Source organism: Pocillopora damicornis, chromosome 9 (assembly GCF_964200805.1).
Source record: "Pocillopora damicornis chromosome 9, jaPocDami1.2, whole genome shotgun sequence".
In the NCBI taxonomy this organism is placed as follows: Eukaryota; Metazoa; Cnidaria; class Anthozoa; order Scleractinia; family Pocilloporidae; genus Pocillopora; species Pocillopora damicornis.
The window spans coordinates 18515203-18542983 of NC_142678.1; the positions used below are offsets into that span (position 1 = coordinate 18515203).

Here is a 27781-nt window from a genome sequence, read left to right on the forward strand (position 1 = left end):
GGTTTATGTTTATTTGAGCCTCAGCGCTTGAGTTGGCATTCTTGATGTGTGCGAGTTTCGGCTGTTTGGCAGGCTGGCGTTCTATATCGTTTAAGCTGACGTTATACCCCCTTTTCATGTTGTTTCCTCTTTCCCCTACACGTCCAGTGAAAGGATTTTTCTTCTGAGATACTGGCAGCCTTTTATAGTCTACTTTCTTTTTTTTCATCCTGCGCGAATTCTTTTTCATAGTAGACTTCAGGAGAGACCTCACCTTTCAGACAACTTTCTCTCAAACAATGAACTCACTTCTTGACAAGTTAATTTACGTGCCATCATAGAATTGGAAATTTTGTTCAGAAAGCGCAATTATCGATTGGAATACGGCCGAACGCTGAATACGAATTGAGTGAGCAAACAGATACTTTGATATCTCGCATGATGACAAATTTCCCGCCTTTGCTAGTTTGGACCATTCAATTGTCTGGGAGTCAATCGACCGTATCATTTATCTTTCCTCTCCATTTCCGGTGTTTTAAAATCCTCCTTTTGACAGATTTCGTGGAGGTGTTACTATGTTGTAGTTGTAATCGGTCATCCGTGAAAAGGAGGCATCGCAAAAATTTTGTGGAGTCTGTAATGAAGGTAAGCAACAAAAAAAAAAGCACTATCTTACGCCTAATACGAAGTCATGAGCGAAAACGAAGCACGTGTAGGGCCTTCATCACGAAGACAACATCGGGCGAGCTCGGATTTCGTAATCGGAAATCTACCCGAGATGACCTCCTTCTGACGGATGTCGGAGTGTGCTTTCCTAAAATGACGGTGGCAGGCTTGGCTTAGTTATATCACTCAAAACTCGTTCCAGTTTGTCTCATTTGATAAAGAGGGAATCGTTAATGTTTTCATTAAGACAGTATTGCCTTGACTTTCTAATATTTACAACGAAAGACAGTAAATTTCACTTTTCACCCACATTTACTTCCAACCTTTTCTTTTGAACCAGAAACAAAAATGATAGACGTTTAAAACACATTACATCATCCACCTTGTTAAATGTAATAGCATGATCATTTCAATTGTAATGCCTTCTTGTCCCAACGTTACTTTGTTTCTTTGCTACATTAGCGAACACTGAACTACTGCTCGTACTCTAGATGACAATCAACCACAAAATTCCCTAAACCAGATAACATTAAACATAATTTCAAAAATCATGTGTCAATTCACGAGTTTGCTCACAGAGCACTTTGATTATAGATTAAAATTAGCTATAGTATGACGCAAAGTTTGTTAGAGAAACTACAACCAATAAAGGGATCTGCCTTAAAAGGTGGCGTAGATTAATTTGAGGACTAGTTCCACGATGGATCGATACTATAATTGCTTTATGGTCTCTCAACATGTTGTGATCATTTTTGTGACACACAAGGCCTTTGCTCCTCCCTGGCCTTTAAAAGCACCTAATAATTGAATTGCAGACAGCATATCCAGTTTCATCTCTCTGCAAATCTAAGTTTTTGATTAATGCATGTGCTAGAGAGCCACCGTAAGGGATTTGATAATTAAGGTGGCTCTGAACCTTATGCGCACATCTTTTTTTAACTGCGCAGGAAGAAGTGTTGGTGTCTGATTTTCTGGATCAGAGAAAAATTATTCTTCAGAATTTTTATGTAAATAGCAAACTACTGAAGGAACGACTTTGACCAATCAATTACCACAAGAATAGATTGTGAAAATTCTCCCGAAACTTTCAAAATAAATACATGTACTTTCAACTCACCCACAGGTAACCAAACTTCATAGTTATCGAGCATCTGCAGTTTGGTTTTCTGTTATTTCCTGGATAAAAAGTTGAAGAAGAAAATATAAAAACAGGAGCAAGAAAAAAAAGAAAAGAAAACTGAAAGCAACAAGTTTCCCCCCTCTTTCTCAAGTTAATCCTAATCAAATCGAGGAAAGCGGAGAAGCCAAATAAGACCATCAAGCGAAAAAAAAAACCAAAAAAACAAACAAGCGAAAGACACAGACCAGAATAACTTGACCAGGTTTCTTCATGCTATTCCATATTCAATCAAATAAGACTGCTGCTACTCCTAGATTGCCTACTGTCTTAGGTTTTAGCCTTCATATTCCCCATTCATGTCTGTCGATTTTAACCTGGCCCTCCCCTTTGTATCTTTGTAAAACATGAGAGATTTCAGACTAATTCTTATGGCTGCCCACATAGCATCTTTTGCGACTTTTTAAGCCGTTTATCTACAGGTAGAGGGACGTTTTTAAATTCGAAGGCGAAATATATAGTTGTGGAAAGCTTAGACCATGTGTCAAAGTGACATTGTTAAAGTAAACGTCTATTGCATTTCAAATGTATACTCAAATCTTCAATGTTATGGTAAGACCTGATGACACGGGAGTCTCATTGTTGCTATGAGTTCCATGCAAGCTTTGTGGATTAACATTGGCCTAATTTGTTATCATAACAAACCCTTATCGGTTCAATTCTTGCTCTTTTTAGACCTGTCAGAGAAGAGTAAAAAAAAAAGAAGAAAGAAACACGGTTACATGCTTTCTCTATTTACTGTTCCCGTTTTTCACTTTCCCAGCGAACACTGCAGAGTCCAAAATATGCGGCCATAAATACCACCTGATGTTTAACCCGGTCCTGTGCTGCTTGCAGATCAGAACATTTTAGAAAGCTTCTAAAAATTCCTGAAAATGAAAGGCCAGCAATTTTTTAAGCCTAGACAGGTCTGAAAAAAATGTTTTCTCATGATTATTGAATTATTGTGCCGAAAATATTTCCTTTATTACGGGCCACTAATGGACTTTTCTTTTGCATTCTTCATTATTAAACATTTCCGCTCGAGACTTTGAGGTTTGGGGCCCTGTCGAGAAGTTTGTTTACAATGAAAGCCTCTGATTCAAAGGGCATTCAAAAGATGTATTTTTAGTGCTTCTGGCCTCAAGCAATTTGATTGATCCTTTGTTTCCCCGATAATTGACGCATATTTGGCGCGACATCAAAACCGTACGAGTTGATATTCTGCTGTGGAGACCAAACGATAAAGAAGGATCGATAGCCACTAAAAATTGTGCATGATCAAAATGGCTCATACAGAAAATCACCACAACGACTCACCTGAAATGAACTTGAATTTCTCCTTTCTAGGCTCTATGAATTTGTATTTGGTAGTGGCGGGAGCTTTTGGCTTTCCCCTACATATTTTTCCATGTGTGGAAAATATTTCCAAAGCTTCCTACACGATGCAGTCGAACGAGCAGAGGCGTTTTGTCGATGTCACTGGTTTTAGTGGACTTTTCAACCGTTTGTATACCAATGTCAATTTACTTCTTAATGTACAACAACTGCTCTAGAACTCAGCGATCAAGCCACGTTGAAAGACTCGCAGTTTGCGAGATATTTCTCCTGATGTTTGTGTGGTTCAAGTTGGCATCACTGTTTACAATTACAACCCTCATCTTCACCCCCTACCAAGCCATGACCGCGCGAGGATTCTATCGAAATATAGGCCTTAGCCTGCTCGAGGCGCGAGAAAAAGCACAGAGAAAATTTTCGAAACTCCTCCCTCGTTGATTGAGCTTTAAACTTATTACCTGTGGACTAAAATACTCTGTTTGATGGGAAATTATGACTTAGTTTGACAAATAATTCCGGTTCGACTTCTTGTTTACTTTGACGCACTTATATTATTATATATTTTTTTGCCCACGCGCGGAGATTTGCTTCACAAAGTTTTGCAACCTTTATTAAATTTTTAGTGCTTAATATTACTTACTTTTAAACAATTAGCCGTGAAATAGAGTTAAGTACTTTAAAAACTGCAAGGGGATTGAGGACTTCGTAGATAATATGGCGAAAGCGTTAACGCAAATTCTCGGTCTGCGCTGACAACGAGTGGGCATTCAATGATGAAAGCTCGCAAATCAGTTGGTAAATGCTTCATTCTGTTTATCCATCGCAGGGTAATGGTGTCATCATCAACGGGGAACTTTTTTTGTAAATAGTTTTCCTTGCTGAGCTGAAGGAGAGTTAATGTTCTCACTCCGTATTTGATGATGGACCTTCTTTTTTTCTTTTTTAATCCATGCCTGCTGCAGTGTAGATGTAGATACAACTGTTTGCTGATAGCTTGAGCTGCTAGCCGATGTTGCGACTGTGACTTCCAGTTGAGTCATTATTGAGTCTTACTTGGCAACGCTAGGAATCGATTACGGAAATTGTGCACGTTGTTGTTATACTCATTTGTCAATAACATTCGATATCAATTGACAGAACTCACCGATTAATCTGTTAATATCGGTGTGAATTGACCAAGGGCAGCTGTAATTAATACTTGTGGTCAAATTGGAAAGCAACGGATAGGAGCCAATCAGTGAATATCGATCATACTAGAAGGTATTAACAGTTTCTTTTTCACTTCTGTACATCGGTTTCTGTCAATATCAGTTGATATCAAAATTCATTGATCATCAACTTTCACGATTGGTGAGGTGGGCATGGCATATGGTAAAATATTGACTGGGCTATTGGACCATTTTTTGGACATTTTTTTTAAAAATTTTTTTGGACCAACTTTTGGGCCATTTGTATCGGACCATTTTGTTGGGGGGGGGGGGTGAAAGACCATTAGTACTGTCAGTACTCAGAAGTAGGAGGCAGACTTTTGTTACTGAGGAAGGAGTGGAGGACGAACTATTAGTATGCAGGAAGGGGTGAGAGGTGGTTGTCTTAGTAACTGCTACTGATAAATACATAGCCTGTGTGTACTCGCCTGCGTTTGATTTAGCTGTTCCCTGACTTTACATGGATGAATCGTTCGTTATGCTCCAGGAACAAATTGGCAGTAGGAACGCGAAGGGATTTGCGGTAGTTTGGGAAACTAACGGATGATTCAGTGAATAAGAAACTCATTGCTGAGGTGTAGAGGTGACAAATCGGTTCGAAAGTAGGAGTTGCTGCGATGCTTGAACATGGCCTTCCTGCAACCGGAACTAGAACACTTTTCCCCTTGAGCTTTTGATTCCGTCGTTCTTTGGTTCTTTTTTCTTTTTTTTATTTCATACGTAAAATTCGCTTTAAAAATAGAAGAGGTCATTTGTGATTTAAAATTACTTTAGCTGACTTTTTTTGGATTTATTATATGTTAGAGGCAATCAACAAATGGCAATAGGAATGACGTGAAGTCGTTCACGTGGAGAGGCAGCTGAGTAGAGTCCATTCGGGAGAAGGCGTGGCTGAAGGGTGAGGCAAAGGGTATGGGTCCTGATCTACAAGGAAAGCCAGAGGTCTTGGACGAGCTTGCAACTAGGTAAGGAACAACATGTAACCAACGTAAGTACCCCACTCGGTCTAGTTTTGTAAATCCATGGTGAGCCAACGGCATTGTCAAATAAACAAAGTAGTCAGTTTCCGATGGGGTTTCTAGCTTGTGTCACAATTTGCTCAGATGAGGAGCAAACACCAAAAGCTTGTTAAAATTTGATAGCGCTGTTGACGCACTTTATGAGCTTGAAGGCGATGGTCGACAAAATGTTGGAATAAGGGCTGTGCTGAGGAGCGTAGCGTAATTTAGTCATTAACTCTCCTTTGAATGACTGTGTTCTTGTGGCCAAACTTCGATGCTGTACAATAGTCGAAATGTGTATTTTGTTTCCAAAAATGATGGAGAAGCTTCTCTAGGTTATACTACTCTGAATTCTTTGCGGTAAGAGTCATAGTAGGCCATAACCCAACTGGAAAATTCTCAGGTTTGACTGATAAGATATGTTCGTTTTCTGGTGTAGGCTGGTCATCCAGAAAGACGAAAACGACGCGCTGAAAGAAGCACTCAGTTCCACTCTGAAGGCCCGAAGAAGAAGACTTGAGATTTTACTAGGAGATGATCATCAAACAAAGAGGATCCTCTTACAGGGGTTGCGGAGACAATTTAGACAGAACTTCGCCCCCAGCTAATCCATGACATTTGGAATTTGGACTTGATACTACAACCCAGATGATGTATCATTATGTACATGATCAAGACGTCAATCGATTATGTCTGTTTTGTTACGTTCTGTTTTTTTGGGCAAAAATAGAGGAAGGGAAATATTTGCGAGAGACACTTGAATACCTCCTAACCTTCCTTGCTTGTTCACCGTTAATTTGAATGTTTACAGTTTCGGTTCTTACCCGAGCGGCTGAAAGCGATAATCACTAAAGGTATCCTTATAAACAATCAGCAAACTGGAAGAGTTTTTAAACGATTTGCTATCACCTTTCACGTACTTTTATGCAGACAGCATCGTAAAAGGGCCAATTGAACGTCGTATGCTTCAAATTGTCTTTTTAGGACACAATACCTTTATCCAGAAATGATACATTTTTAACCACATTTTGCGAGGAAAAGGTTTTCCTGAATTGCGTGACATGACAAACTAACTTCACTTCCGGGTATCCACCATCTTGGATCGGTGATGATCACGTGAAACCAGTCAACATTTGTTAATCGAAGGAGGTCTCCATTCCACATCCAGACTAGACATTTCGTAAATCGTGGGAAGTTGGTTTGGGCTACTTCATCCGTTTTATACAAGGTGAGTAACGTGTGAACATGGCTAAGTATCCTGAGAGGGAAAGATTTCTATACGGCGAAACCAGGTTGTTTTTCGGAATATTAGAATGTGGTGGTGAATCAGAGCGACGCCATGTCAAATCAGATCAGCATCATAAACATACCTAAATTTGAACGCAACGAAATTGATTTGGAGATTCAAATAGTTAAATCACCATTCTGTTCCGCTTGCTAATTACCCTTAGACGCCAGCATGTTTTGAAGCTAAAATGGAACGTGATGAAGACGAGTCGCTGCAAAATTAATCTTATTTGATTAGCGTTCTGTCAGAGAGGAAGCAGAAGATGAGTTAAATACTTGTTTGTAGCTTAGGTCCCTACCAAGAAGTCTGAGTTGTACCTTCTCCCCTCTCTCGAGGAGAAGACATGACCAGAAGTTAGAGCTCATTTCCTAGAATCCTTGAATTCTTAGAAAGGGTCATGTTTATGTAAATTCCCTTCGTGAAATGCAAATGTTGATGCATTGGCCGCTATCTCACAAATGAAGAACGCTTTTGGAAGCGTTTGAAGGAAAAGCAAAGTAAGCAGGGTTTGGAACATGCTTTGCTTACGCTAAAAATTTGGGACCACCATTGCGGAATTCGAGAAGTATCTTTCAAGTTGCGAAAGGTCGGCTGTTGCCTCATAAAATAATGCAAATTTGCTGCGATCTTTCCTGTTTTTAGTGAATCATGATATAAATCTACAGTTTAGAATAAATTTCTGAATGATCAGAAACCTGGTGGTTTCGGTAACCTTAAGTCAACAAGGAAGTTAAAATTCTCGAAATCCCACCGCTAACTGTTGAGGTAATACTGCTCAGCAACTAATGAAAGATGCAATATCTGAGAGATGACAACTGTATCCAAATTTTCACGTGATCATCACGGTCACTTAGAAAAGTTCATCAATCATAGCCAGGTCATTTGTTGAAACCCCCTTCATGCGATCGGGTTTTGTTTCAATTCGCCGACCATCGACACCGCTCGCTAAGACAGAATACAATTTCTTGTGGCGAGTTGCAGAACGCCACCATTTCGTAACCTCTTTCCAGCGATCCTTGCGACTACAGTGATCAAAGAATAACCGCGTTCTGATGTCGAACTTTTGTGATAAAACTTATCAGTAACGAAATGCTATGACGCAACTAAATGCCATTCGACGATTTTCTCGGAATTTGGGTGACGCTTTGAGAAGATGTATCATCTGTAATTGAACGGCTTGAAAGCTGAAACAGCAACGTTTGAAAGAGGAGAAGGTTATAATGTACCACGATAAACACACTGATGCAGTGCTTTGCATCTCCAGGTGTGATCACCTCGTTTCAGAATGGAATGATTCTGAATTTTAAGTGCCCACTGCATGCAAATATGAAAGTCTCTTTAGATAACCAGGTTAATTAACGTCCATATAATCAGGGAAAGATAAAAAAACGCTCTAACTTATATGGTTCAATAAAGGAAAAAGTATGATATCAGAAATATTGCACTGGGTGTTGCTATAAAGAAAGGCAAGAATTTTTGATCATTCTTGGAAAGCCAAAAGTTATAGACTGTTTGTCTTTTATCGAAATAATGGATCGCTTACGCTTCAAAGAAATGATGATCACGAATAAAGATTCGTGACACTGTGTGGCTTGTTTTTCTTGCCTACTATGCCGCACAAGCCAATAGAGCGTGAAATCCAACTTGGCAACAAAGCAACTCTAAACCAATCAGACCTCGTTTGAATGGTCTTCATTAGTTACAACGCGTGCGAGCGCTGCTTTTGCTTTTTGAAAGCGAAACAAACTCGCCTTCCCTTCACTTTTCAACGCTGTAGTTTTAAAAAGAATATGGCAACGGATCTTGATCATGAAAAATAAATATTCATGACAAAATTAGGACCAGAGAAAAAGTTCAGATAATGGAGAAATCCGGACAATCGAGGTTGATAAGCTGGGTTGAAGGAATTTTCGTGTTATCCGAATAGATTTCAACGATTCCAAAAAAGTAATTGCATAAATATGATTGAATGAATAGTATTGCTTTCGTCATCGCCTCATGCTTGCTTTATGATCGAATAACTAATTATTTTGGTAGATTCCACTGCCCCTCTTTCATTAATATACCCTTTGGAAATTGCAACTCAATCCCTGAATGCTTCAAGTTGTTGTAAATTTATTTTCTTGTTGGCTAAGTACGAAATATTTCAAAACCGAAAGATTTTTTAGATTGGTGAAAAATGTATCACAATATTGACCGAATAATTGATAAAATTCAGCATCGCAAACAACGTAGAATTCACAGAGTTTTCTTTTTAAGAGAAGCTGCATGTTTATGGTTCCTTCAGTATCCTTTTAGCCAGCAGGTTGTTATTGCTTTTCAAGAATCTTCATGAGGTAGCTATAGAATGCTATGGTGACGATCTGCTACATAGCATGTGTTAGAAATTTCTATCGACTGATGTAAAGGTCTTTGGAAGCACGTACCGTTTGCTGAAAAAATCTGAACGTCTGCAAATAATTTATTTAAATGACTGTCGTCAAAGCGTATTGTGTGTACTTCACTTTCACTTGTGAAAATTCTCACTTGTTTATTTTACTGAGCTCTAAAGTATTGCTCGAGATATTTCAATATGAATTCATAAATTATGAACTGAGTTGGTTTTTTGATTGTTTTTTTTTTCTCAGATCTTTCAAAGGTTGGATGAAGCTGTGACAGTTTATATTATTATCGATGTTCTTTCTCTTCAGAACGATTGGAGTAAGTACTCTTGGTAAAAAAAAGTACTCTTGGTAAAAAAAAATTTTTTTAGTCCCACGCTCGTGACAAGACGAAAACCATCTTTCTCTATTTCTTTACCGAGCTCAAAACTTACCCTCTCTCTTATTCTATTAAAGGTTAAGCTCATCGACCTGGGTTATAGATAGAAGTGGTGCATTTTAAATTTGGGTTGTTCTCGGGTTCCTACCAAAGCAAATGATCAAGAACGTATCGTGGGACATTGAAACGAAAGTGCCTGCACATGATCAATTTTTGAACATTGTTTGCTAGACATACGTCTTGGTGTATACTTATTTATTACCTCCCTTTTATCCTCAGATAGATGGACTAAAGGTGTAGGAGAGTGAAGTCGCAAATATGGGTAGGTATATATTTATATTAAATATCAACTGAAAGAAGCTCCTAGGTGAGGAAAACCTTTTGGGTTCATTTAAAGAATCCCGAAATTTAAAAGCGAAAAGTTTCAACACCACCCAGACGCGGACCGTATCTCCCGGCGACATCCATTTGATAAGATTGGGAGTATCAGGAGGCTGAAGGTGTTCCATTTATGTATTATCGTTTTTGGTTGCTCGGTAGATGATGACTTCAATTTGATTCAACCATCGCTGATCCAACAGTTGAGAACCATTCTAGATCAGTATCCAGATGATGGACAGATATTGAAGGTGAAGAAAGCGCACACAAAATACATGAATTATATATATATATATATGTGTGTATATAGTTAAGTGTACTATAACGAAGTAACGAAGACGCCAACTCTTGACTGTTCTGGCCTTCTTCAGGTTACAAATTAAAAACTAAAAAGCTATTTACAATGGTTGCGACTCGTATAAAAAACAGAAATTTTAAGATTGAGAAGGGTTAAACAATGAAAGGCAAAGAAAGAACTATGGGTGGTATGTGAATACAAATAAGGTCAATACAAATAAGTGACAAAAATTAGAGAGAAAAAAGAATCTAACTTAATTAGTAGTGTTTACTCCGGAGTAAGAAGCTCCCCATTGAAGGTCTCTGAATGAATGTAATCAGGTAAAAATCATAACAGGATCCCAGGAAAGGGCCATTAAACTGCAGTTACAATTTCCCCTCCAAGGCTCCCTTTTTTAAAAAACCGATGACAAGCAAAAAAGAATCCCTGAAAAGAGCTCTTGAACTCAGGAATGAACAAATATCAAAAATGATAATGGAGTAAAATTAAAATAAAATACGTCATGTTGGAAAATGGCAAATCAGAACTGCTCAATTGCAGTAATTTATGCGGTGTTTTGATCGAAATTCCCGCCGTTTGTTGTATATTATAGCAATCTAAATATATATATATATATATATATATATGTGTGTGTGTGTGTGTGTGTGTGTGTATATGAAATATGTAAATAGATATATCTTTGGTTTTCTCATCTGAAAGGGACACTTTCTGATTAGAAAACAAAAAGTGTCTATATTTCATATCTTTTTTCACATTGCAACGTTTTTGAAGACGAGTGACCATTTTTTGTTATATCGACAGAACTAAAACTAATTTTTGGCTTCCGTATGGTATTGGTATATACTTACACAACATTACACCTCGGTGTCAATGAGTGTGATGAATATTTATCCTCCATTTCCACTTTCATTCTTTTATTTTCTTTTTAATCTGAAGATTAAACACTTTCCGTCTGTGTTGGTCCTGCATGACACAATTTTAAATTGTTCTTTCCTCCAGGAACTCATTCAAAATGCGGAAGATGCAAATGCCAGACGCGTAAAGTTTTTGCATGACAAAAACAGTTATGGAACTGAACATCTATTTGATGAGGACCTCGCACAATTTCAGGTGAAACAATGTCATGGATCTTAAAACTATTTAAAGCAGATTTCATTTTTTACAACAGTTGACATAAACTTGTTTGAGAATTAAAACAAAATCGAGTAGCTACTACTTATGTCAAAGGGATTAACCTGTAAAACCATCCTGGACAAACGTTAACGATCTGTCTGGCGGAGGAGATTATTGGAGTTGCAATTTTGGATCCTGCGGTAGCAACCAGGAATATTGCCTGCCCCCATTTAGATTCCGAAGTGGAGAAAGTTATCATAAGCGTTTTGTCAGAGAAATGAACATATATACTTTCTCGGGTCTAGAAACCAAAACCGTTCGACCAGGAACCCTCTGTACCAACCAAGAGGCTCCCGATTCCTTGTATCTAAATCACTACCAAGTTTGAGTCTTTATCTCTCTTCATGGTTTTCGTCGTAGGGTCCAGCACTCTTCTCCTACAACGACGCAAAATTTAGGAAAGAAGACTGGACAGGAATACGACTTGTCAGCGATAGCATTAAAGTGGAAGACCCCATGAAAGTTGGTCGATTCGGCTTGGGCTTTAAGTCTGTACTGCATATGACAGGTAAGTCAAAGTGGGTTCTTACGGGCATGTAAAGTAGTCAGGAGTAGTCTGCAACGGTATTTCACCTGATTCGCTTTGCTGCTAGCTTCCCTAAATGTCAAATATATAAAGTTATTGTATCCTGTAATGGAATCTTTCCACGCTATATTGAACAGTTACTAGCTATAACTATGTTATTGATAAGGTTTCCCATCATGCGCCATGTATAATTGATACTAATTTTACATTCAAGTTATTATTTCATTTTCTTAGGATCTAGTTTGCACATTTTTGACATCTCTAATATATTGAAATCAAATAAATAGCAATATACTCGGTATTAAACATTTACAGCTGATATCTAGTTTCTCTTTTCTTTAAGATCTACCAAGTGTGCTTAGCGCTGAAAAAATTGGATTTATTGACCCTCATGGAATTTACTTTTCTGATAAACGGAACAGAAGAACCGGTAGATGTTGGAGACTTGATGAAGACTGTGCGGAGATGGAAAAAATACCCGATCAGTTCCTTCCTTTCAAAGGAATCTTGGACTGTAACGAAGAAGTGTTTGCCAACGGTTATTATGATGGCACCCTGTTCCGTTTCCCTCTAAGGACCACACCTTCCGATCTATCGAATACACTGTACACCGAGGAGAAAATGGACACTTTGTTTGAAAGTTTTGAAGCCGATGCTCACTTGGTTCTTCTCTTTCTTCAACACTTAGAATCAATTGAACTCTATGTTCGAGAGGAGTCACAGGCTAGTCCCAGAAGAACATTTCAGGTTAGAGTTGCCGACAAAGACTTGGAATTAGTTCGCTCTAAGAGGAAGGAGTTCCTTGGGCAGATCAGGCCCGGGAAATTGATGCCTCACTCTGTTGCAGTGACGTATCCAATTACCATAGAGACAATCAAGTCCGGTACATCTCATGAAACGGACCTTCTGCAGCAGTACTCCTTTCTTGTCACCAACTACTTTTGTGGGGGAGAAGTTTCATGGAACTTCAAACGGTTGATGACAGATAAAGAGCTAAACTATCTACCCATAGTGGGTGTTGCCATGCCATTGCCTAATGGTCCTGGAATTCAGACGCCAACTATCAAAGGCCACGTGTTTTGTTTCCTGCCATTACCAGTTCCGATGAGGAGCCTGACAGGTCTGCCGGTGCACATAAATGGGTTCTTCGCTTTAAGTCAAAATAGGCGATATATCAAGTCTCCAAATGCAGATCAAGAGGAGCGAGAAAGTATGGGTCGGCGGAAACTGACTGACAAGTCATTGTTGTGGAATAAGTGTCTCCTGGAGGAAGCCACACCAAGGGCATATGCCACCCTAATTTTGCAAGCTACCAAATGGGTCTCGTGTTTTCTACCAAGAACATCAATTTACAAGTAAGTGCTAATATCTATCAATTCACTCACCATTAAGCTTTCTTCAGCTAAATGAGACCAGAAAGTCATAACCAATAACAAGGTGGTAGCCCACATATACATGCGTGCATGATGAATTCTTGTCTATGAAAGATTCTCAGAGTTTAGTAGTACTTCGTGATCATTTTTATTACCAACGCTCGTTAATCTAAATAGCTTTTTTCTGATCTTAGATTTTAAATCAACAGTCACGGGTTACCTTCATAATGATAAACACATGTCGTTGAAGTTAATTACGAAGAAATCCAAGTTTGATATGTTTTACAGCAACAATCTTGCTGCTTTGAAATTCGATGTGATCAAGATATCTTGGTTGTTGTCTTGCAGAGCGTGGCCAAATATTACCTGCATTGACCAGAAGTGGACGAAGCTCATCAATCCTTTTTTTAGTATACTTTTACAGCACAATGTTGTTTACACCGATGCAGATTCTCGAAGCTGGATTGCAGTGGAAGAAGCGATTTTTGACCTACTTGAACAAAATGAAACCAGAGAAGTCGTTCTTCGAGTGTTGCTGTCAGCTAACGTTCCCGTTGTCTCTGCACCAGAACACGTCATCACGGCTATTACTAAGTATACCTCTATCAAGGAAATCAAACCCAGCCTCGTGAGATCGACCATGAAGAAAATTCCGTCATTTTACAAGAAACTTAATAGGCACGAAAAACTTCTGCTTCTTAATTTTTGTCTTAAAGATGGCCAATTTGACTCGCTCTGTGATTTGGAGCTTTTGCCTATTTCCGATGGGAACTTCATCAAATTCAACAACCAATCGGAACCTGTTTATATCTGCTCCAGGGAACATCCCCGAGAACTTTTTCCAGGGCTAGAACATCGTTTTTTGGATGAAACGATCGGTGAGGCAATCACGGAGTGGCTTGAATCCGCAGGAAAGCAAGGTAAAATTACTTTCTCATTTGATAGTTCTTGATGTAAGACTATCGATTCCTTTGACATGGTTCCCGAACTAAAAAACCCCAAGTAGCTACCCTTGTCACACAAAATTCAGCTATTAAAGATTTAAATGTTGCGCATCTGACGTTTAGCCTAGTATTATTGCATCCTTGAAAGTTATTTTGGTCGTGTGCCCAATTCCTTTTTGGCTGGTTTTTCACCAAAGAAGCAGTCAATTTTAGACATCTAACTTTCTTTCAGGATCCACACAGTTGCGCATACTCCGTAAAGATCATGTAAAATCTCTTCTTCAACAAGCATTACCGCTCGAGTGGAGGAAGGGAAACGCCGTCTCGTGGTATCCTGATGATCGAAACCATAACCATCCACCCAAAGAGTGGATCAGGGTCGTGTGGAGATATCTGCAAAATTGTTTTGCCAATGCAGACGATATTCTTAGTCTCGGTAACCTACCGCTGCTTCCGCTAAACATGTCAAAGATACCAGTCACCTTGGCGCGACTTTGTGAACCTTCCAGAGTAGTATTGAAACACTTTTATGGTCATTGCCTAGACGATGATGTATCAGATATTCTCGTCAAGCTTGGTGTGCTTATCATGACCGATTATCCCTCGTTCATTGGCCACCACCCAGCTGTTTCAAGGTTTGTACATCCGCCATCCGTTCAAGGTGTTTTGAAAGCAATGGTGGTGTCCTCAAGTATGATGACTAACGGAAAACTTTTCGAAATTGTACGTATAGTGCTTTCTACCAAGGAAAAACAACTCCTGAGATCATTCTTGGTCAACATCAAATGCAAGCAGTTGTATCAAGAGGAGTATGATGTTCTGTGCTCTCTACCAGTTCTTGAGACTTTGGCGAAGAAATTCGTGTCAGCGAAGGAAGGTCTGTGTGCTGCACCCCCTGAGCCCCTTCCAATTACACTGAGAAGAGACCTCGTTGATGTTTCTCAAGACGATTCAATGACGTTTGCACGTCTGCTTGGAGTTAAGATTCTAACGCCCGTCGAGCTGCTTTGTCAGGTTGTATTTCCAGACATCAAGCGAGGATGCTATTCGGAAGAGCAACTTGACAAGCTTATGGAGCATGTGTTGGATCGTTATGCAAGTGCTTTTCGAAAGAATGCTTATTTCAAGAGGAATTTGCAGGACTTGGCTTTCGTTTCCAGGCAGAAAGGACGAGCAAGGCCTTGTGAGCTATTCGACCCTAGAAACGTCATTATCAAGAATCTGTTCGTCCATGAGGATGTTTTTCCTTCCTCTACATACGGTACCCCTTCAGTACTTGTGATTCTTGAAGAACTGGGAATGAAAGGCGAGGGTGACGTCACCGCGACCGACCTCTATCAGAGTGCGAAGATGATAAGTAAGTTTGCCAACCTTCCGTCGTTAAAGGAGAAATCTAAAAGAATCTTGCACTTTCTCAAGGAGGATCCTCAAAAGATGCTGGACCTGGTTAGCGGACAACAATTGTGGATTTTACTGAGAACCATTCCTTGGGTTTCAAGACAAGAACAGCGACCCTATGGTTACCCTCCCTGCCTTCCGTATTGGAAAACAGAAGATGAAGAAAGTAAAAGATTTTTCAAGCCCGCTGAATTAAAGAGTCACCAATTTGCAAACCTAATTGGATCTGTAATGCCTGTTGTTGACGTGGGTAGAACCGAAACAATCAGTCAGTTTTTCGGCTGGCAAGATGAACCCCCTGTAAACCTAGTAGTCCACCATTTAGAAACTGCGGTGAGGTGCTACTCACCAGAGCAGAAACCTTACTTCATTGTGATGCTGACCGAAATATACAGGTTTCTTGGTGAGCACCACCATAATGTGGATGAGGCATTTGACGCCACCAACGTCTTTCCTTGGGTATGGAATGGTGATGGATTTTCCTTACCCAGTCACTTACTTGCCACAAGGCCATCGATTGATCTCGCACCTTACATACGTTGTCTTCCTCTGGACTTCGGGCAGCACTGTCGTCTTTTTGGGTACTTTGGTATGCAGAAGGAATGCGATCCATCTGTTCTGTTAAAGGTCCTAAGGATGATCAAGGCAAAACACGACAGCGGAAGTGTCATGAGCCCTTCTGAAGTTAAACACGATCTTCAGTTATCTGTCAATATCCTGAACGAGTTGGCGAGTGGAGAGTTATCTGAGGCGCTTCAAGGAGAGATCCTGATCCCAACTTATCAAGAAGACAACTCCTGTGTCAGACTTCAGCCTGTAGAAAGGTGCATGTATGGAGAACAAAGTGACGACGAAGAAATCGACTACTTTTACGTACACCCAAATGTCCCAAATGTAACCGCTGAGCGTCTTGGCGTGCCAAGTATAACAAACCGACTGCTTGACGCTGATGAGCTGGCCATTGGAGAAGAGTTTGGACAGGGAGAAAAACTTACCACCCGACTCAATCGCCTACTCGAAGAGTACACGGATGGCTTTTCAGTTCTGAAAGAACTAATTCAAAACGCCGACGATGCTGGCGCCACAGAAGTCAAATTTCTGTATGACGAGAGAACGAATGAAAAAGCAATGACTTGTCTGATTGACGAGGGAATGAGGGGTTGCCAAGGCCCCGCGTTGTGGGTTTACAATGATGCAACATTTAAGGATGAAGACTTTGAGAACATTACAAAATTGAACGAAGCAACGAAACAGCACGACACCGAAAAGATTGGCAGGTTTGGACTGGGCTTCAATGCAGTATACAATTTAACAGATGTTCCCATGTTCATAAGCAGAAACAACTTTGTGATTTTTGATCCACATACGTCGTATCTCGGCAAAGCTCTAAAGAACAAAACGAAGCCTGGAGTGAAGATCAATGTCAACAAGGAAGTGAAGAGGCTTCGAAAATTTAAAAACCAGTTTAAGCCATTCAATGGTATATTTGGCTGTGATTTAAATCTCCAAAAGGAGGACAACTCTTTCAATGGAACTCTGTTTCGATTTCCGTTGAGGACAAGTGAGCAGGCTTTGAAAAGTGAGATAAAGAAGCTGGCGTATGACGACACACAAATGCGAGAATTACTGCTTATGCTAATTAAAGGAGCTAAAACCTTACTTCTCTTCACACAGAACGTCCTCCGTGTGAGCATATTTTCCTTGAAGACACCCGAAGTACAAGATGGAGCACTCAAATTGACGTTTAAGATCACCAAATCATTGTCTCAGGATGGAATAGTAAGAGCCTTGTCCGTCCCTGTTTCCCTTCCTCCCACCGCGAACTTTTTGAGCTCCGATGACCAGAATTTTTTGAAGCAATGCAGTTTCCTCCAAGCGTCCTCGCGAGTCGTTCGGGCATTAAGGACGGGACAGGTAATCAAACTGACAAAGTCCTCTATGAAGGTTAACGTCCATTGCGTCTTCACGGAGTGCGGTCTACGTTTCTTTAAACCTGATGCAGCAACCATTCATCCCGAATGTACAACCTGGCTTATAGTCTCCTCCATGGGAGATGGACGTGCACTGATGTTTGCTAAGAATGATTTTAGCCTTCTTCCATCAGGAGGAGTGGCTGTTCAGCTGGCTGCAAGCAGCGCCAACAAATTTGTGCCGGTGCCTGTTTTTAAGAATGATGATGGAATTGATGTCAATGGGACTCTTTTCTGCTACCTTCCTCTTCCAATCCATAGTGGCCTTCCAGTACATATAAACGGAACCTTCGCGTTGGCTGCGAACAGACGCCATTTGCAAGAAAAACTTGAAGGTGACAAAGATTGTTATGGGGTTGACTGGAACAAAGCGCTGATAGTAGATTCCATCTGCTCAGCCTATGTGTGCCTCCTTGAAGATCTAAGGTCAATTGCTCCAGCTGACGGATCTTATAGGTTCCATTCTTTGTGGCCAAACGCCGAAGAAGTATTCCCAAAGCTCCGACACCTCGCGCAGTCATTTTACAGGCAGATATCTACTAGAAATCACGCTTTGTTTTCTAAAGGAAAGAACTGGTTTACTATCAATGAGGTGGTACTTCTTCATCCAGTTCTTCGAAACGATCCTTCGATTGGCGATACTTCATTCAAAGTTTTCCAGCTTTTAATGAGCGAGCGCGCAGTGGTAATTGATGTCCCTTTGTCTGTCGTGAGTTCTTTCCAAAAGTGTGGAAGTGGGGAAGTGATAAACTCAAAAATCTACGAGAAAAATAGATTTTTTCGAGAAGTCTTTTTCCCGAATATCTCCGCGGTGCCTTCAGAGTTGAGAGATGTACTTGTGCTGCATGCAATTGATAACAACTGTGATGATTTGGTCAAAGCTCATTCTTGTATTCCGGCATCTCCACTTGGAAATTCTCTTAGATGTCCTTCTGAGCTCATTCACCCAAGAAAAGATGCTGCTCGCCTCTTTCTACCTGAAGATGGCAGATTTCCATGTGGAAATGCAGAAACCTTTCTGAATCCTGGACGACTTGCAAAGCTTGAGCTTTTAGGAATGGCATCGGATTACCTTCCTTGGCAGGAAATGGCAGAAAGAGCGGAAAGTATCCATAGACTGAATGCAGTAAACAGTGAAGTTGCATTTAAAAGAGTGAAGGAATTCTTAATATTTTTAGAGAGGAAGATAAAGTACTTCGATGAACCATTACCAGAATCTGTAAGAAAGCGAATGTTGGAGGCTCGATTTATTCCCCTTCTGAGGAAACCAAGGAACTTTCCTCTCAAATGGAAAACCGAGGAGTACGAAAATGATGCGTTACTTGCCCCAAAAGATGTCTTCGCGGAGGACGAAAAATATCTTTTATGCTGCGCGGAACCCCTGATCGGGGTGTTTGTCTCTCGAGATGTCAAAGAGCTGCTGAAGCTTAACAAAAAGCACGCGACCTTAGACCATGTAATATGGCAATTGAAACAGGCATTGTCTTCCAACGTTGCGTCCTTAGATTTGAGTGCCATAGAAGAAATAAACGCAGTATGCAAAGCAGTGTACTCATACCTACAGAACGCCATTTCAAGGAATGGTGCGGCCGTTGAGAAATTGTTGAAAGACAAGACGTTTATCCTTTGCGGAAGAAAGTTCCTGTATGCTGGTCAGGTGGCTTTTCAAGTCAGAGATGACTGTTCACCCTATCTTTACCAGCTTCCAAAACATTTAGCAGAGGACTTCCCTAAGCTACTGAGATTTGCCGGTGTCAGGGAACGTTTTGAAGAGAAAGATTTTATTTCAAGTCTACATCAGATGCGAGGGCAATTTTCTGAGAACGAGTTAGACGAGGAAAACCTTAGAGTTGCAGTGCGTCTAGCAAATCAGCTGGGAGAAACATTAGGATCAAATGAGGGTAATCCTGCTCTACTGGAAGAAAAGTGGGGAACCATTTACCTTCCTGACTCAAGGGCAGTGATGACAGCAGTATCCAAGCTTTGTTTCAAGGACTGTCCTTGGATGCCTGACGAAGAAGGAGTGCATTTTGTTCATTCGAAAATTCCTTGGTCAAGTTGTCACTTACTTGGTGTTAAAACTCGACGAGAAGAAGCCCTGCACAAACACATGGTCAGAATTTCCTTTGGACAGAAAGAGGAACTTACAACTCGCCTGAAACGCATTCTTCAGTGTTACCCCTGCGAGAAGGAAATTTTAAAAGAACTTCTTCAAAATGCAGACGACGCACAAGCAACCGAGATTTGTTTCATAAAGGACCCACGACACCATCCAGATGTGAAAGTGTTCGAAGATTGTTGGAAACCTCTGCAGGGGCCCGCCTTGTGTGTGTATAACAATAAGCCTTTCACTAATGACGATCTTGAGGGCATTCAGACTCTCGGCGAAGGAAGTAAGGGTGAGGATCCGAACAAAACTGGCCAGTACGGGGTAGGCTTTAACGCCGTTTATCATTTGACTGACGTTCCGTCCTTTGTGTCCCAGGGAGAAGAGATTGGGGATGTTCTGTGCGTATTTGACCCACATTGCAAGTATCTTCCAGGTGCGACGCCTTCAGAACCAGGTGGTAGGTTCAACGATACAGCCACCCTCAGGGAGAAATTCCCTGATATATTTCCTTGCTACTTGTCAGATCACTTCAAGATTGACAACGCAACCATGTTCAGATTTCCGCTAAGGACCCAAGATATGGCCCGCGAATCGAAAATTACTTCTAACTGTGTGTCCGTTAAAGAACTGGATTTTATGATAGAGGGACTTAAAAAAGAACTGTTTGAGGTTCTGCTCTTTGTGAAGAACGTCAGAAAGATAACCCTTTGTGAAGTTAACAAAGCAAGTGGAAAATTGGCTAATTCCTATACAGTCGAAGCAGCATTGTTAAAAGAAGATGAAGCTAAAAGAGAAGCATTTGCCGATTACATCGAACAGATCGGAAAGTCAGCAAAGGAGAGAGGGGGGATCAATCCAAGAGGGATACCGGTAAAAAAAGTGTCGTACGTCTTAGATATAACAGACACCTGTGGCAACGCGGAAAAGTGGTTAATTGTGCAACAGGTTGGTTTTGAAAAGGATGTACAAGAAAGTATCATGAACGCTTTTAGGAGGCAAGAGCTTGGAATGCTTCCTCGCGGTGGCGTTGCATGTCTCTTAAAGAGACATTCCAGGTATACTTTCCCAAGACAAAAGAAAGCATATTGTTTTCTTCCTCTTCCTCTTGAGACAAACCTTCCAGTTCACGTAAATGGACATTTTGCCTTAGACCACGAGGCAAGAAGAAGTTTGTGGAGGGATGAAGGGGACCGTGGTGGATATCGAAGTGATTGGAACAATGCGCTTTTAACAGATGTTGTCGCATCCTGTTACATCTCCATGTTGGTTGAAGTACAGAAGTTCCTTAAACTACCCACCGTACAAGACGCAAGCCCTCAAACTGAATGTGAGATCATCAGCAAGCTAAACGTTTATGAGTCGTATTTCCCCATTAAAATTCCCTCCGACCAATACTGGAAGACACTGGTTCATTCAGTGTATCAGGAAATGAACAAGATGGAAGCAAAGGTTCTACCAGTGGTTAAGAAGAGATTCCTTGATGGTGCATCGAAAACTACCGACGAAAGTGCAACTGCTGAGATAACCTGGCTTCCACCGACTGGCACTGGGAAGCATCAAGCTTTTTTTGACAATCTTAATGTAGAAGGACCCTTTGCAGCATCACACGGAAGGAGTAAAGAAGCGATCGAGAATCTTGCAAGATTTCGAAAGCTGTTCAAGGGCATACTACTGGAAAGTGGCTTTAACCTAGTAGTTTTACCGTTAGCATTGCATAACTCGTTTCAGCGAGCTGGAGTTACGACATGCTGTGTTTCGCCTCGTAGGGTCATTGATTTCTACAAAACGCTCAGCTCTGGTGACCGTTTGTGCACGATTGGACCAGTTCCTTGTGACGTCCAGAAAACATCATTAAAAAGTGTTCTTGGAGTAACTACTGTGTTGCTGTATTGCAGAAATGACGAGAACTTTCTGGAAGCGTTGCCTGGTCTTCCTCTCCTTCTTACGCAAGACCAACATCTTAAGTTGTTTTCAAATAAAGATCCCAAGTTTCTCTCACAATACAAAGATCTTCTACCCAGGTCTCCGCACATATTCCTCCATGATGAAGTTTACAAAAGTATTTTTAAAGGTTTTGATGACAAAAGTTTGTCTTGTCTGAAGCCTCTGGATGCCACCTCATTTGCTACCCACCTCCCTCATACGTTATCACTGGAAACCTATGGAAGCAGAAGGTTTATTGAGTGGTCCCCCAATCAGAGGGAAATACCCAACCGCGGGTGGATGTTCAAGGCGTGGATTTTCCTTTCTGAGCTTGTAAATGGTATCATGAATGATGCTAAAAAAGATGGAGAACTCAAGACTCACCAGATCCAAACGATACTCGAGCCCTTAATGGATTGGAGCATTCTTCCAGTAACCGAGAAAAAGAAAGCAGAAAGAAAGTCACAACTGGCTGTTTTCTTTCGTATGGGCGCAACTCCAACTACTAAACACTATCTGCTCCCTTTAAGAAAAGCAGCATTTGCTATCGATTTTAACACTGCTGATTCCTCTAACGCAAAGCTTGTTGATGTCTTGAGAAAGGTCGGTTTGCCTGAGCTTAACGTAAGTATTTTCTCATCTACCAGCGTACATACCTCTCTGTCGTCAAATTCAGTTAGCTTAGCGCGCATGCTTGTGTCGTCGTTGAAGTCTCCCTCGTCAATTCTTATCTCCCTTAACCATAAGATGGAATCAGACGAGCAGTCACTGGAAGGAAAGTTGGAACCCCAGGAATGTCTTACAATCCTGGAATACTTCAGCAGAAGTGAACAACTCCTAGGAGATGACGACAGAATGCTGTTAAGAAGACTTCCCTTTTATCTAGCCACGCACGGTGGCTTGATAAGACTCAATGATCGTAAAGTGAACGTCCTACCAGTTGGAATACCACGAGATGGAATTGACGTTCTCGAGAGGGAGCTTAACATTGTGTTTCTAGAACAGCGATCAAGTATTTCTGAGCTGTTCAAGTTCCTTGCACTGAATTGCTTTTCGGCTGTTGATTTCTATTGTACCTTCATTCTACCCAATTTCTCAATCTTCAGCGAAGGGGAACGAGAGTCTCACCTGACATACATCCGCAAACCGATTTTGGAATATGCTGAAGATGATGAAAAGGAAAAACTGTTGAATTGTTTGGAAAAAACTCCTTTTGTTCCCTCTGTGGATGGAATTCTGAAGACTGCGTCCTCTTTTTATGACCCCCGAAACAGTGTTTTTCGCATCATGCTTTCGGTAGATTTGTTTCCAGCGAAGCCCTTCGACTCAGGAGAATGGCTAACATTTCTGAAAAGCATAGGTCTCGCTTGCCATGTGTCTAAGGAACGTTTTAGGGCGTTTGCCACAGAAGTTGCACGAGAAGCTGCATCAGCTCCAAGTGATAGCACGTACAAGAAATCTAGCGTTTTGGTCGATCATCTCATGATGCGAAAAAACGTGATTGCTGAAGGATTGTTACAGGATATCTACGACATCCCATTTGTAGCCGGGGACCCTGTCAAAGAAAGCCTACAAGCAATTTGCCTGCCATTTGGAGGCTACATAGGTCGTCAGACACCATATTTTGCCTTCCGAGGAGCAGTTCCCGTTAGTCACTCCGAAATAGTCTGGACTAAAGCACATTTACTTCCAGGGTGGGCTGATCCAAAGAATCGTTCTTCTGATCTTCGCCATGCCTGTCCTCCAAAAGTCAACTTAGACAGTTACTGCAATGCTTTTGTCTCCCAGCTTCAGATTCAAGACACGCCAACACCGGACCTTGTGGTTGCTCACTGCCAAAATGTATGCTCACAAGTTGGAAAAAACAGTGAAAAAAAAAATTCTTCAAGAGAACGATGTTTAACTCTAACTGAAGTAATGGAATGTATCTACTTTTTCTTGCAAACCAACAACATCGAGAACAGTGATGCAAAGAAAGTTTTAGAGAGTATACCTTGCATTTTGGTGGAAAGTGGAAAGAAGTTCATTCTACCGCGTCAAGCAGTCCTTGAGCTTTATGAGGACTTGCAGATCAGGCCATTTCTCTATGGAATTCCAATGGAATTCGGTAGGTTCCTTAATTTGTTCCAGAGGCTTGGCTGCTCAAAATCTGTCACTATAGTCCACTATGCCATGGTGTTGGACTTGCTGCATAACAAGTGCCACAGTTCGAAACTAGACCCGAATGAAGTAAAAGTGTGCATTAAGGCAGTCAAAGGATTCTTTGATAAGCTTCAGGGAGATGATCAAGAAGTGAATGCCATATCTCAGCTTTACTTACCTGGCATGTCTCTGACACGCAAGGAGACGGACGGCAATGCCAATGTGGTGCCTCTCAATTTGCATAAGTCTTCGGAGCTGATTTTCAATGATGTCTCGCCCGCTATCCGAGATCGATTGTATAATTTCCGACAGAATCTCTTGCTCGACCCACGCCAGATGAATGTATATAGCGTTAATGCCGGTACCAACTACAAAGAGCTTATGATGAAGTTACCAGAATCTCTGCGGCCAAAAATGCTATCCTCTGTTGCCAAAGAACATATCAGCTCGCCAAGTTTTGAAACTATATCGAGTACTGCTATTACCCAACTTAAGCAGCAACTTTCGTCACCACAGTTCTTTTATGGCATTGTGAGGTTAATCCGACACGAGAACTGTCGACTGAAGAGGAATGTTGATGACACCGTGATTGAAAGTATCAAGAAAAGGCTTTGCACCATCGGGCTTTATGCCGTAAATAGCCTCAAGACATTAATTTTTTGCGACGGAAATCCCATCCCAGACAGTGAAGCAGAAGTTCCATACTTCGTGAACAAGACTTTAGCCTCTGGTGAAGAAATTTCAAAGGTATACGTCAATGTCGCGACAGAGACGGACACATACACCAGGACAATATTGCTGGTCTCTGGCGTGGTCAAAGAAGTATGTTTTGGACTTCTTGGAGAAAGTGCATTGTTGATTTCCCATATGTTAAGCTGTTCCCTAAACGACATACAGTCCCTGCTCGATACTATGGGCGTACGACCAGATGACTCTCTCCCTTTGGAAGAGGTAGAAATTCTTCCTGAGCCTGGTAGCTTTATTCCTCAAGATGAACACCACCTATTAAATGACGACTTTGAAGAATTTGAACCAGGCGATTATGTGGGATTTGAGCTGCATGACCCAAGTTTAGTTAGAGAAGGAGGAGATGCCACCTACATATATGCTATAATTATCGAAGAAGTAGCGAGCGAATGCAACAGCCGCGTGACAAGACGTTACAGAATCAACATTGGAAATGGCCAAGAAAGAATTGTCGATGCTACGGACCTGTACAAATTTCACCGTTTGACCGAGTCATCTTCAAATGCGATAGTCCTGTGTGATAGGCCTAGGCAGCCCCCTAACCCAAGAAGCAGACAGGTAGTTTTCGATGAGATCTCAGACCTTCTGGAGGAAGCGTGGACTCTTCCAGTAGATAAAAGACGAAAAATAGTCAAGCGGCTGTATTTGCGGTGGCACCCTGATAAAAACGTGGGCGATGAGGAATTCTGCAAAGAGGTATGTCAGCATATACAGCGCGAAGTTTCACGGTTGGAAAGAGGGGAACCTCGGGGTAGCCTAAGCACAAGATTTGAAGCTGGAAATCAAGACGGATCCTACCGTAGCTTCTTTAATTCATGGGCAGGTCGTGCAAGGGAACATAACACGCAGCGCCGGGAATACAGAGGAAGACCACGACATCCTAAGAATAATCCTCAGCCAGGGGAGGCCAGACGTTGGTTCAAACAAGCCGTTGCCGATATCCAGGCAGCAAGCAATGATATAATCTACGAGAGACCTTCTTATGAATGGGCATGCTTCAAATGTCACCAGGTAAGAGAAAACGTAAGATGTAATAAGGTCATTTAGTATTATCAACCGAGTTGCTAACATAAATTGACCACTGTGAAGAGTTGTTAAGTTGACGTTTCGAGCGTTAGCGCTAGCACTTCTTCAGAGCCCTTCGCTATGATGGAGGGCTAACGTTCGAAACGCCAGCTTTAAAACTCTCTACGATGGCCGATTTTCGTTATCCACTCAGTTGATAGCACTAAATAACCCTGTTATATTCTCCCACCGACGCAGCATCACAGTTTCTTTGGAGACGTACTACCTTTATTCGTCAGTTATAATAGTTTTGATGTGCTGCCATCATTATTTCAATGTTGTGGTGTAACACTTGGTAAAATAATAGAATTCCTTTAGCTAAGTTAAGCCATTTTTATTTTCATAACCTATCGTATCTCTTTGGCTTTCCCTTATGACCATATATGTACTTGTCAATTGTGAGCGGAGGGGAATGTCATTAGTTGCTCTTCCTTGGTGTTAACGGCATTTTTTCTCTTAAGTGGTAGCAGTTATATTGCATACACTTAAAACGTTTTTTATCCTTAATTGAGGTGCTTCTGAAAGAAATGTTTAACGGCATTAACTCATATGACTCATAAATCGACAGGGTTGAAGTTTTCTATTTTTTCTTCCTCACAGGCAGCAGAGAAGGCTTTGAAGGCGGCACAGTATGCAGTAGATAGCGACAGGACAAGGGTCCACAACCTCCCAGAGAATTGCTGCGATCTAAATGACCCCGAGCTGTCAAATCTAGCGATGCAGTTAGAGTGTCTAGTTGGTGATTCTACACGCATGCGTTACCCAGACAGAATGTGTTTTCCCCAGATTCCAAATGAGGTGTACTCTGCCGAGATGGCCCACCAGGCCTTACAGCTTGCTAAGAAAATTGTTGCACGCGTACAGAGCAGGGTAACCTAAGGTGAGAGCTGAAGAGAAATGAACAAATACGTGGGAAACGTATGTTTACTAAATGCATCCAATTCAAGAGAACATGCAGTTCAAATTTAGGTCATTGCCGCCGCCCTCTTGACATGAGGTGTGATGACGAGGCAAAATTTCGTCGAGCAGCACGTTTCAGAAAGCATTAGGCTAAATAATCAGGCGCCATAGATTTTATAACGAAAGTGGAAAGGAAACTAGGCCTTTTGCGTTTGCATATGATATCAATGAGATATTCAGATGCAACAGGTCCATATACCTCTTCAAAATAAAAGGCCAAAAATCGTGCATTTTATTTTTTGTGCATGCCTAACTGGTCGCGATCAAAAGCAGTTGCGAAAAATATGTCACAAATTTCTCTTAGGGCAGAATGATTGTTTGTGTATACTATTTTAAAAGCAAATTTGCCTTGGCGATAAGGAGCATGCAGGATGAGCAATTTTTGTTGTTGTTGCGAGTGGTAATAAGGGAATGATAATAAAAATAAAATTTTACCAAGAGGTGTAAAGCCCTCAAAATAGAAGAACTGGTAGCTTTAAGGAGATTGGAAAAGGAAGGTATTAACTTTTTTAATATTTACTTCAACCATGCTGAATCAAAGTGAAACATAATATGTTGTGCTGCACATTTTTGATTGATTCAAAATTTATCAAACCATTTGAATTTTCACTTTCGCTTTTTCTTGTACATATGAACGTAGTCTGAAAAAAAATCTTGGAAAAATTAAAGTAAGAAATTATGAAGCATACCTTATATTATTTCATTTTACAGGGTCAATCTGGTTAGGATTCGATGCAAGGATAGAGATCAAGCATGGTTGCCTAATGTGCCTGCAATGTGACAACCATCTCGTGCATCTTCTAAAACTAGAATTATTTTGATCATGACCGTACAACTTGTCTTTATTTCTAACGCCCTCGATCTAAAAACCTGTCTTTCCAAAGGCAGATTTTTTAAAACTAAGTATTGAAATGTACCTTGATCTGCTTTATCTGAGATTAGATCAGATCTAAATCAGTTTTTCTCATGTCACTCTAGAGTACTAAACCGGTTACAGGTGTGTTCAGCGCTCAGTAAAAAACCCTCTACAGGAAAAGCTGCATGTATCCCACGAATACTTCATTTTTAGTGATAGCTACCTTAGGTTGAAGGATTGAGTTTACTTTTTCTTATTTCAAAATCAATATTTTTCTTTTAAAAATTGTCTAGCCTCGAAACTGTTAATGTGCATCTTTAGAAACGTTGGTGTCCGCATCATTTATATCAGTAGACTAAAATGTAGCTATTGTATGACGTAAAGTCTGTTAGAGAAACTACAACCAATAAAGGGATATGCCTTAAAAGGTAGCGTAGATTAATTTGAAGACTAGTTAGTTCCCCAATGGATCGATACTACCACAGTTTTACGTGCATTCCCTTGAAGTGATTTCATAATTGC

The 27781-nt window shown here is 40.8% G+C and overlaps 1 protein-coding gene and 1 long non-coding RNA gene across 2 annotated transcripts; both read left to right on the forward strand.

Moving 5' to 3' along the window:
* The first annotated feature begins 5154 nt into the window (after positions 1-5154).
* Positions 5155-6287, forward strand: LOC149040488 (uncharacterized). Its single transcript, XR_016179706.1, has 2 exons — positions 5155-5312; positions 5788-6287. It is a non-coding gene; the product is annotated as an uncharacterized LOC149040488 (long non-coding RNA).
* Positions 6288-6437: 150 nt separating this feature from the next.
* Positions 6438-27686, forward strand: LOC113680023 (sacsin). The gene is made up of 11 exons (XM_089182244.1): positions 6438-6576; positions 9264-9336; positions 9676-9718; positions 9937-10025; positions 11072-11182; positions 11606-11753; positions 12115-13126; positions 13493-14064; positions 14321-25389; positions 26044-26323; positions 27115-27686. The coding sequence occupies exons 3-10, from the start codon at positions 9715-9717 to the stop codon at positions 26320-26322; spliced, it is 13284 nt and encodes a 4427-aa protein (XP_089038370.1). The 5' UTR covers positions 6438-6576; positions 9264-9336; positions 9676-9714; the 3' UTR covers position 26323; positions 27115-27686.
* The last annotated feature ends 95 nt before the right edge of the window (positions 27687-27781 follow it).

Excerpts from the sequence above, each read along its gene's own strand:
- LOC113680023 (XM_089182244.1), top strand. Across the intron at positions 11,183-11,605 it reads AGGACCTCGCACAATTTCAG|GGTCCAGCACTCTTCTCCTA; the intron begins GTGAAACAATGT and ends TTTTCGTCGTAG. Across the intron at positions 11,754-12,114 it reads GTCTGTACTGCATATGACAG|ATCTACCAAGTGTGCTTAGC; the intron begins GTAAGTCAAAGT and ends CTTTTCTTTAAG.